The 12,296-nt window shown below is 27.6% G+C and overlaps 1 protein-coding gene across 4 annotated transcripts in view; it reads left to right on the forward strand.

Moving 5' to 3' along the window:
- LOC107453350 (ATP-dependent translocase ABCB1) overlaps positions 1-12,296 on the forward strand; it is a 95,164-nt gene that overhangs the window by 24,071 nt on the left and 58,797 nt on the right. For 2 of the 4 annotated variants that reach the window (XR_011636155.1, XM_071177577.1), the window contains exon 1: positions 4,595-4,903. The exons of 1 other annotated variant lie outside the window; for it this stretch is intronic. Coding sequence is in view for 2 of the 3 variants with exons in the window: in XM_071177577.1 (XP_071033678.1) it covers positions 4,746-4,903 (158 nt within the window). In the remaining variant the exon portion in view is untranslated. Of the gene's footprint in view, positions 1-4,594; positions 4,904-10,391; positions 10,744-12,296 lie in introns of those variants that run through there. One more of the 4 variants, XM_071177579.1, reaches the window with a different exon arrangement.

The raw sequence follows: 12,296 nt of genomic DNA on the forward strand, positions 1-12,296 counted from the left end.
TATACTTACACCTCACTACGTGTCTGATATAACTTGATGGACAAGACAAGTATTGGTTCATATCTAGAGTTTTACTTTGATTCGAAAGAGTTAAGTTTATAAAACTAACTCTTCTGAAGTTATAAGAGTTTCAAGTATTTAAAATTTTACTTTTTCAATTATACTTTTATTCGTATAAAATCATTTAAAACCTTGAAACTACGTATTAATTCAATACGGCTTAAATGTAATTTTGTTTCAAACATAGCATGAAATATGCATGAGAAATAATGCCTAAACTGACTAGAGAGCCAGAGTAAGCCATTGCTTAAATACACCTAATAGGTACTATTAAATAAATATAATATAAAAACTGCATAAATATAAAATAAATATAAAAAATAAGAAATAGATATTAAAATAAGTGTGAAAATAAAAATTGTACTTTTCATACATGAAATCTTTATATCTCTCAAAACTTCTGAGCTGTTATTCCTATCGATATGGTTTTGGTCCCATTCCAGTTTGTGTTAAACTTTCAATATTTTACTACCAATACTGTACAACACTGTACTACAATATTTTACTTCAAATACTATTGCTAGTTTCAATACCTTGCTTGGTGTATACAGGCGCAGATAGTTATAATTACAAATCTGCAGACTTCATACATAAAATTTTAATAACTTCTGAACTATTTGTCATATCGGCTTTGATTTGGTTTAATTCAATTCAGAGTAAAAAATCCATTTAGATTCTCGAGATAGGAGTTATTACAGCCGCGCAAATTGGTGTATCGAAAAATTGTACTTTTTTATGTTTCATTTTCACAAAAACAATTTTGACATTTGAATCATTAATCCCATTATCTTGATTATGATGTCAAATAATTCGGCGTAAATAATGCATTAAAACAGTGCCTCACTTATAGTAAAATATAATCCCCCCCCACTTATCTCCTCACTGAATTTTTATTTATTTATTTATTTTTTTTTGACATCGGAAGCGTCTTAATGAAGAATAAGGTTAAGACCAATAGTAACCGACCTACCCTCGAAGGAGTTTGCGGATAAGGGTTTCACCCGTTTGCACGTGACTAAACACTACCAAACTACAGAAAAGTAAAAGTACTAAATTAAAAAGATTAAAACATTAAAAAGGTTAATACAGCAATTTTGAATGTAGACTATGACTTATGTGAGTATATAAACTGTATCGAATTCTTCGTGTAAGCCAACATGTTGTAACCCGCATTTAAAATGATCTGATCATTGAAAAGCCTGAAAATATTTTTTGTTAATGTAAATATTGTAAAACAGGAAATAATAATTTATTGCAAAGGTATTTAGGTATTTATTGCAAAGAACTTCTTTCCTGAAATATTTAGAATATGTTTAAAAGAAATATGTAAAAAGAAATTCTCCGGTACTATGGAATTTGTTGAAAAATCTATGAATTATAATCTTAGATGACGATGCATCAATTAACGCGATATACTTCGCCGGGGGACTGATCAAATGACCTTTAAATTACCTTACTGTAGTTTTTGACACTGAATTTTGTTTTTTACTTATTTATTTTGTTGCAAAACCGTTATAACATTTCCAAAAAAAAACAAAAAAAATAAATAAATAAATAAAACAAATAAATAACTTGAGATTTATGAGAACATAAAATCAAGTTTAATTTTATTTATTGTGCGTTACTTTTTTGAATTAAGTCAGAATCAGGATGACATGATTTGAGTATTTTATATGTTATTACTGTCTACGCCTAGCATTAATTACGTGACACTGAATGCTTAGATTTTATACACTTTTTTTTTTGGCTTTGTCTCAAATGATACTTGAGAAAAAATATTGTTAGATGGTGTAAGTAAAGGCCGTGTAAGGATTATTATAATGTGAATAGAATGAGTGCATAACATGATAAAAAGAAAGGAAGAAGAAAATATCGCTTAAAAAATGCATGGAGTAAAATATACATGGCTTAAAATATGCATGGAGAATTTACAATTCTGTTTCGTAATGACGTAAAATGTCCATAATTCAGGTAATAAAAATCAAAAGATACTGTGTTTAAATTATTCATTTGGAAATTTTTCCGCTCATACGGTAACGGTTTATGTTTTAAGAATACTATATCTTGTTACCACACATTTAGTAAAAAGTACAAAACTGAAAAGTAAATTTCACCGAAAAAATGGTTTTTATGTCATGCTCCAAGGTATCGTGATAAAAATTTTACTACATTTACCAAATTTTATCACATGCTATATTATTTTAAATATTTTTAACCACATTTTAATGTTAATTTTATCAAAACCATTGCCAAAGCTCTTGTGTTAAAATTATCGAACTTTTTAGGTGTTCCCATAAAGGCAGAAATACGATAAACTTTGCAATATTTTGGTAGATTTGACCATATTTTTTTCTTAGTCTAAAATATGCCTTGTATGGTTTTATAGTCACTTATTTCTTTTATAGTCAATTAAGTCTTATAGTCACTTATTTGAGATTAAAATTGGTTACATATTACATAAAAACTTTTCATTTAACCACTTTTTAGATATATATTTATCCTGAAAATATTTTTCCTCTTTTCATTTTTTAAATACTTTACTTATTTTATGTTTATAAATTGTATTTTTTTAAATTCTAGTCACATAATACTACGAAAAAATGAGTTTTTTTAAAATCAGGATTAAACTTTAAAGCCCCAAAATTTTGACCTAAATTTATTATTTTTAAACAAAGTAGAAATAATTCAATACTAATAATGTTGGATACAAATCTTAAAGATTTATTGATGGCTAATAAATAATTTGTAGCATAAGCTTACATATTTTTATTTATATAAGCTGCCCATCTAAATGATATTAAGCTTACATAATGCTACAATTTAATTTGATAGTATTTGTAGTCTTAGGTAAGCAGATTTATGACATAATTGATTAAAACTTTCGTTATCACAGTTACTTTAGAAGCGTTATATAAAAGCTTTAAATGCCATTTCGCAATAGATAAAGCATCACTTTAAGCTATTTTTTTCAAAGCCAAATTTGTAATGATAGTAAATGAATTTAAACAGCTCTCAGTTTTTAATTATGAAACGAATACGTTTTTATTTAAAGAGTATAGAAGTAGTTAAGATAATTTTAAGTGACACTTATGCTTTAATTTGAATTTTAGACACTAATTTGAACTATTTCTTAGTATTTTGAATTGGAAGTGTGTGCTCGAAAATTAGTAGTTTTTTTTTATTATTATTGTAATTTTATTTTAATTCAAACTTTAATTACGTTGAATGAAAAAGTTCAAAAGTAACCCTTGTTTTACACCACGTGTGAATTTTATGTAGAAAAAGAAAAATGCTTGCAATTGCTCATTTTTTTCTGAAATCTAATCGCAACAAAGGAGAGATTAACTAGAAAAATTTATTTGATTAATTATCAATAAATTAATTATAAATTAATCTAACAGTGAAAGATTTCAAAAAATCAAAGCAGAAAATTTTATTTATTTAATTTTTCTCTTATTATGTGCCATTTAAATAATAAGGTAATTTTCTTTAAATAGCGGTAAATATCTTTAAATACAACATTTTTAAAATTACATTCCCTACAAATAATCTATAAGTGAATTAATAAATATTCTGGAAATATAATTAATCTGAATGTGGTAGTGGAAATTATTAACTGAGGCTTATATACTCTATATTTTATCTAGTCGCCGTTAAAAAATACAACATACCATATTGCTTTACAATTGGAAAAATAGCGTAAGTGCTTCACAATCAATTCAAAGCAACTCGACAACTTTTTTCTTTCCACTGCTAATGCTATCAACGCCAAAATTAAGCTTCAAAAAATGAACAAAAAATTGATTTGCTTAGAAAAATTTAAAAAAATCAATATGTCGCGTATTTAAATTGAGACCTATATGTAGATTATCATAAAAAATACCTAATAAATAAAAATCTCACTTTCGAATTTTTTGTCGCTTACGTTGATTTTTCTATCACTCACTTGAAATACGAGCGTTATTGAAAAGCACATTAGTGTTATTTTAAATTTAAAAGCATACACCAAAAAATCTTTTGATAGCTGTGTTTTTCTACATTTTAACATTAGTATATTTTTTAGTATTTTCTATTGTTTTTTGCACTAGGGTAAAAAAGAAAATAATAAACAAAACAGTACTGATTAGCACAATGAAATCATGTACAGCACAATTTCAAAAGCTAAAATTTTTCCATTTTTTAAGATCTAAAATCTTATTTTTCCTTCTCGGTGGCTTTAGGAGCAGGAATTGTTTAGAATATAGTAGTAATTAGAATAAATTAGATTAAAATAGAAACATTTAGTTGCGCAACATGGAATCAACATGTGTTTCCACCGTAAATAAAAGGTATACGATTATTTATTTTTTTTGCTGGCCTTGATGAAAAAAAACTTGTTCTAAAAATGTTTTTATTACAGCTTTCACTCTTGACATTTATTATATGAGCACTTTTCGCCCGCATTTTGTTCGTTCCAAAGCTTCCACTTGTGGGAAACTCCTAAAATAAAACCCTTCATAGACCACACATGCGCGGTAAACGAACTCTCAGGATGATGCAATACATGAATAATGAAATGCCGGCAGTGAGTTCTTTAACCGACTGGACACGCAACCATTTTGTAATTCATCTCTGTAAAACTGACCAGTTAAACGTTTCTGGTATTTCCATGAACGTAAAAGCTTATTTCTCATTTGAATTGTAATATGCCTGAAAATAATCAATATTCTAAAGTGTTGTGTTTTCCTGAAATGCAAAAGAACAAGGATGACATTTCAACTCAGAGACATCTAGCGGTGACTTCCAGTGAAGAAGCGGCGAGTGTAATTCCATTGCTTTCACCAGATGATAGTATAAATCAAAAGTAAGGTCTTTGTAAAGTTAAAAAAGTTATTTAGGTTTAGAAAAAATAAATATGAATCACTCAATTCCTAAAGTGAAATTCACAAGGGTGGGATTAACGTAAATATTTTTTAATGACTTTTTTTCCTCGATAGAATAATTCAACTTAAAATTATGACTACACGGGAAGACAAAAATGCAGCTTCTGAAGTCTTAAATAATTTGTTTTTTTTTTATGGAAAAATTTGCTCACGGATCTCTTGTAAAGCGCAGTTGAAGTCAATAATTTATCTCGAAATACTTAATCGGAGGGGGAAGAGAGCAGCCTCACTTTTCATTAAAATTCCAAAAATAAATTATTTTCGTATTGTTTATGAAAAAAATACTATAGGAAGAACAAAAAGGAAAAAAAAATTTAATACAGGTTCCCCGTTTTGAAAAAAAAATTGTTGTTTAGCGACAACAGTTTTATATCACTACATAATTTTTTTTTTAAAAATTGTAAATCAGAATTAGTTTTTATTTAATTAGAGCTACTAGTTGAAAAAATGTAAATCTGTGTAAAACATGAGCTCTGTCACTGCATGCAGTCAGTGTGAGTTTTATCTATTTGTCATTTATTTATTTTCGTATAAATCACTGTATATTTGTAGATATTTGGTTACCCATATAATAATTAGGATTTATTTTCTTAGAGAGCTGAACTATTTATTATACTTGCAAAAAATTGATATTTTTTTACACTTTTGCACACTTTTCCCTAGTAATATTTATTTATTTACTTATTATTTTTTTAAAATTACTAGCGTCTAAGTTTTATCGTTAAACGCACGAGAAAGAGAGGGAATTTTTGAATCAGGCACACATAGTTTGCCATTGTTTCGTATCAACTCATGGCACGTATTGCAGTTCGCTGAAATTTATAAATTTATGTAGAGAGATAAATATCATAAATATAAATTGAGAGAAAAATATAATGATTTTTACAAAGATATGTTTCTCGCTAGTTAACCCTTTCACGCAGCAAAAGGGACGCTGATGTCATATTTTTGTATTTTTTTCGGTCGCTTTAATTACATGAGAAAATATAATTTGGTATTTTTTAATCATGAAAAACAGCTATGATTACTAATAAAATCTGTTAGATAAACGGAATTTAAAAAAAATTCTGATTCTGATATTTTCCTTTTGCCCACTACGGCTTGAGAGAAATACAATTTCGGAAAAATTAAAAAACGTTTTATGTTTTAAAAAGTTCTCTTTTTTTCTTGATCATTTATTTTATTTTAAATGTTTTTATTCTCCCTCATCCCTACCTGGCTAACGTTTAGATAAATCCAATCATAAAAAAAAATATTTGAAGAAAAATATATTATAAAAATTAAAAAAATATATCCCGTCAACTTACAAATTAGAAAGTATTCCTTAGGTTAAATTCCAGTCCATTTAGTCTAAATATTTTTTATATGAAAATTTAATTAGTGATAAAAATTTTTATACTATATAACAATTTTTTTAAAACTTAGTCAGCACAGATGAAATTGCAAACTCTCATTTAAAAAATAAATGAGCATTTAAAAAATAAATGACATTAATAATTAGATGTTATATTTTATAAGTGATTGCCTGCAACGACAGATTTACTGATCAAAATATAAAGCAAAGTATAATAATGAGTAAGAATTTAATGATACGAGCAAATTAAAATATTTTTCGCAACATTTGAAACGCTGGAGAGAAGTTTCAAATATAGATTTCTTTAACTATTCCTATAACTATCACATAACCAGAAAGCGTTTTAAAAATTATCAGTATTAAACTTTGATATATATGAGTCAGACATACTAGGAAAGAGAATATTGATCCTTATTTTTCGGAACGTTGTCAATTGTATTCTCGGTTTATTCTCAGTAAAATTAGTTATTTTTTGAGGAGTAACAGCAGGATTGTTATTCACAAATATATAACAGATTTGCTTACTTTTAAGAAATTTTGTACAAAATTAAATGTTATAGACACGTTGATAAGAAAACAAACAGTGTGAATACAGGATATTCTCAAGGAATGTTTTTATTACTCGGAAGTTCCACCACTCGCTTGTCTCAAAAACCGTGTGATTTCCTTAAAAGTCAGTATTTTTTTTTAAAGATAATTTTGCTTGTAGCTTATTATATTTATTGTATGTAAGAAAATTTTATCAATTTGTTATTTATGATTCAGCATGTCAAATTTCAACTTTGAATCCTTCCTTTTTTCCTGTGAGCTGCAGAGCGGATCGCATGATATTTTTTACAACAAGTTTATTAATTAGTAATTCTCGAACTATTTATTGATCTTTAATTTTTTTTATTGCACCATACTCTCTGAATTTTGTTCTACACACCTATGTAATTTCAAATTCCTAGTGCAGTTTTTGCCTTTAAAAACAAAATGTATCGTTAAATTGAGAACCGAAAACAGCGATGGAGCATGCGATTTTTTAGTAAAAAATTTTCCATAAGATTTATAGAAAGAGTTTTATCTTTCTAAAAAAATAGTTCGTTTGCTTTCGAAATGTAATATTTTTACTCGTTGTTATTTTCTTTATTGTATAGTAACACACTAATGTTTTTTACTAGGCATGTAAAAAGTTTATTTCTGTTATTAAGTAAACTGTGCACTATGCAGAGCCTGTATTATAGCAAACCAGTTTGAAATAAAAATAACTTCCTTAACTTCCATCAAACCCTCTCCATTTCTTAATCAATAGTCCTATTGACTTACAAGGAGAAAAAAAAAGAAGTTAAGATGTGTAAATAGGTACAAGTCTAACATTGCACTTCATGTATATTGGACTTTCAGTACATTGAACTTTTAACTGTTGTATTGTTTTAATTATCAGTCTACGATCTCCAATTTAGTTTCATTCAAAAGAATAACTCATTTGTCACCACGCAAAATACAATAATACGCATTGGTTATAAGTTTCTCCACCATTTGTCTGTTTTAATTCTTTCCTGAAAACTCCGATGTGTGAGGTCATTAAACATTTTAACAATTTTTTGAAAGCAGGGTACTTAGCAGTTTGACACTGAGTGTTTTTTTTTGTATGCCAGAGTTTTGACGATTTGTGAGCTATCTTTACTAAAATATGCTCAAAATTATACAAAATACAGTTATAAGACAGATTTTAACAATAAAAAACAATATAAAAAGTTAGAAAATCCTTAAATTACATATAAAGGAAAGCAAATGACCATATTACACCCTTCTAGACTGGATTAACTTTAGTTCCTTTAAATATATAAAGGGTAAAGTATGCAACCTTCATTGTTAAAAAGTGAAAAAGGTTTGTGTAATTTTTTGAAGGTAAAAAACACTTACGAAGAATACAAAAGTCAATGTTTTAATAAGAGTACCAAACATTTTACTCCATCATTATGCTCTCAGAGAAGTTATTTATATTTAGGATTCATAAATTGAATTAATATAACTCTTTTGCAGTCGCTGCAGGCCTTCACCTCTTAAACTACCCCACAGAAGAGGATTTGTATTCTTTTAATGCCATAGAAATAACAAAAACTATTCAAGCACACCATGAAATATGATTCAATAAAGGATACGACACCAACCAACCATATAACTCTTTATTAATGTTTTTATCTATTTTGTAAACAAACAAATGCTATTTTTTTAATGTCAGATATCAAAATTAAATGCGACTAAACTAAAATGTGCGGATATTGATAAATAAAAAAAACATCGCATTAAAAGAGTTAAGCAAGCACTTATGACTATTGTTTCGGTATTTTTTAAAAAATAATATCACCATTTTAATCATATTTTGCCAGCAAACCATATATGGAACTGTTATGTTACAGTTCCATATATGGATATAAACTATATATGGAACTGTAAACCATATATGGAACTGTAAACCATGTATGGAACTGTTTGTTTTTATAAGCACATTTGGTATGGTTTGCTGCGTCATATATGGTAGAAATGAACTTTAAAAAAGTCAGGGAATCCCTCTCCACGCAAATACCATATTTCCGTTGTAGAATATTTCCTTATTCGGAAGTTTTACCTTCGTTTAGAAATATTCGTTATGTTCACATTAAATTTTTTCTTCTTTCGTTCTTCATTTTCTTTGTCTCAATCTCTAAGGGGCTATACATATATCTGTCTTATGAAAAGCTCATAAACTTGAAAGTATCCGTTTCCTCGTCATTGAAATAATAGTAATAAAAATAAACATTCTTTGAAAGTGAACCTGGTATTATTTGATATCGATAAGTGCAGGAGAGTTGACAGTTCGAGAGAGTTAATCTGTGTTTCTTGAAAAACTGAAGAACTTAAAAATATCAGTTACTTTGTCATTGAAATAATAATAATAAATGATGCTTTCCTTAAAAGGGAACTTGGTATAATTTGATACCGGTAAGTATGGGAGAAATATTGCTTAGAGAGAGTTAATCTATGGTTTTTGAAAAACTCCACTTTAAATAACATAATATACTGAAACAATAATGTTGATAAAAAAAAATTTTTTTTTTCAAGCAATTTTATAATATAGTTTTTGTTGGAAATAAAAAAAAATGTGTAGTGAATTCCACTTACATTCATATCAAATTGAATTTAAAATATAGATTCATATTTTTATAAATATAAACGTTTCTAAATGTTTATACAGTCAAACCCCGTTATAGTGAACATTGTTAATAGTAAACTCCCGGATATAGTGAACGAAATGTTCGCTCCCGTGCCTTGCTATACACATAAAATATTATTTTTTGTGGATACGTATAGTGAACCAAAAAAAGAGAGGAAATTGGATACTATGAACTTTTTTTCTGTCGTCGACTGAAATTTTTTCTTCATTTTATGGTAATTTTGAAATTTTTTACATAAAATACATATACCGATTTTTAAAACCATCTATGGAATGAAGCCATAAGCATTTTTTCTTGTTTGTTTCTTCTATCTGAGTTTCCCATTCCTAAATAAAGGCCATCTCAAAAATTTTTGTACGCAAGGCGAAAAGTAATAAAAAATAAAAGTTAACACATTTTTTGTTCTAAATATTGTTTTTTAATCATTTTTCTACTTCTTTTTATTGATCATATATTTAAATAATGTGTAATAAAAGGGCGGAAAAATTAGTTAAAATTGTTTGCAGTACGGATATGATGAACTCCCGGTTATAGTGAACCGAAATTTCGATCCCTTGAAAATTCACTATAGCGGGGTTTGACTGTATTTGCAATTAAAATGACTTTTTAAAACCGTTTGCTCTAGTAGAGAGTGTACAAAACAACTAAAAGAAGCTATAAAGTGATAAATAAACAGCCCCTCACTGTTAACAAAATATCACCATCTATGGTAAATGATTTTCACTCATAATGAACAATAAGAAAAGAATAAAATAATGTTGTTTCAAAAAGCTTAAATAATACTTGTCATCTCCTGTAGCTTCATTTACCAATAGCCTTGAAGTGGCTGTAATGGCACTGTTCGGTAGTCAGACAGTAACGGTAAGCGAACGCTTTCAGACCTCTTTTTTCAAAGATGCAAAATGAACGCAATGATGCGTTTCTCACTACAAGGTCGCTATTGCGCGGCATTGACACAAGATGCAAAAAGAAGCTTATTATTAGCTATGGATTCCTGGTTTATTTCAGAATGAGTAGCGTTTTTAATTTTGAATGCCTCTTCTATAAGCTGCTGTGTATTCGGAACGATATTCGAATACTAAATAATTTGTTCTGAGATGAAGCAGATTAATGATCATAAGGACTCTGAAAGACAGCTGAGGTTAGAAAATGAAGATGATGCTAGTGGAATTCCTTTGTTGGAAGCTAAAGATCCGGTTACAATTCTGTAAGAATTTGTTTTTTGTTATTTTGTTAAGAAGGGCAAAAACATTGCAATTATATTTACGATAAATGTATTGAATTATCAGTTATCTAAAGTATGATTGTAATGCAAATGCAGTATATTTTTGTGTATTCGCGTTTTAAATACACTTCTTTCTTTAGTAGCTTCATTAAATTTTGATCTGTTTGTATTTTGATACGTAATTAATTTTCTCTTCCTAAATTAAACTTGATTAGTTCTCGTATAAATGATTTTAACTATTTACTCATAGTTGTATAATAAGCCCAGTGGCCCAGTACACTGTAAAAAAATATTACGTTTAAAAGAACCGGCACTCAAGGTGCTGGTATTTATTATCAGAAAATCTATTTTTACCGTAATTTTTGCAATTGCAATTACCGTAAAATCACTGAATCACTCGAATTAAACAAATAGTAATTTAAAAATAACTGTGTAATATTTAATGGTAAAATGGATTTTACTGAACATGCTCCCACAATGCCGGTATTTTATATCGTAATTTGATCGGAAATTTTTTATAGTGTAGCAGAAAAGGGTGTAAGATATATTTCAAACTTAAAATATATTGTTACGGATTTCCTTACGGTTTTTTTATTTCGAATTTTTTAATGCAGTGTTTTTACGACGCGCAATATTCCAAGAAGAATGTGCAAAAATTTCAAATGCAAGAAACCGCAATAATGCCATTATCTTGAAATTTCAGGGAATTTTCTTTTTTATAGCGATTTTCTTATTTTATTTCTTTAGTAATATTGAGTGGGACTTAGATTTGCTATAGCTCTAAGTGGGAGACTTACTTTCCCCCATTGTTTAAACATTGTTTAAAATGTAAAATTATTATTTTTTCATTTAGAATTTCGTAATTTCTGAAGATTTACATCGTTTTAAACTTGGGTGTTTCACAAACTTCATTTTATTTATCTGTCGTTTACTTAATGTTTCAAAATTTTATTTTCAATGATTTTTTTCCCATATGAGCTAAAGATAACTGAAATGAGAAATATTTTGCACTTTAATTTTACTGTTTTAAAATATTTTTACAGGTTATAAATTTCTAACTAATAATATTCCAATTGAATTTAAGTGCTTTCTTTCAGAAGTGCAGTTATTTCACTATGCATAGTTGTATTAGGCATTCTTGCCTTAAACAACTTGCGAACTTACACAGCGTAACACTGGATTCAAATATTTTACTACATGACATTCACAACACATACACAAACTTTATTTTTTGTTATTTGTTGTATATTGTGCTGCGGCTTTATTCTATTAGACTTTCTATAATATGAGTTCAATTCTCCAAAAAAAAAAAATAATAATTTGATATTCAGTATGTGATATTCAGAATTTACAACAATTTTCTTGTGACTTAAAGAAAACTTTCAATTTTATTTTATCAGTTCCTTTTAAATATCCATTTTTAAAAATTATTGAGACAAACTTTAAAAGCGTAAGTATCAATACAAGGAGCATGTGCTTTCCTATAACTTTTAAAATACTTATTCGATGGCGTTATCATTATATGTCGTGAAATT

Source organism: Parasteatoda tepidariorum, chromosome 2, assembly GCF_043381705.1.
Source record: "Parasteatoda tepidariorum isolate YZ-2023 chromosome 2, CAS_Ptep_4.0, whole genome shotgun sequence".
NCBI lineage: Eukaryota > Metazoa > Arthropoda > Arachnida > Araneae > Theridiidae > Parasteatoda > Parasteatoda tepidariorum.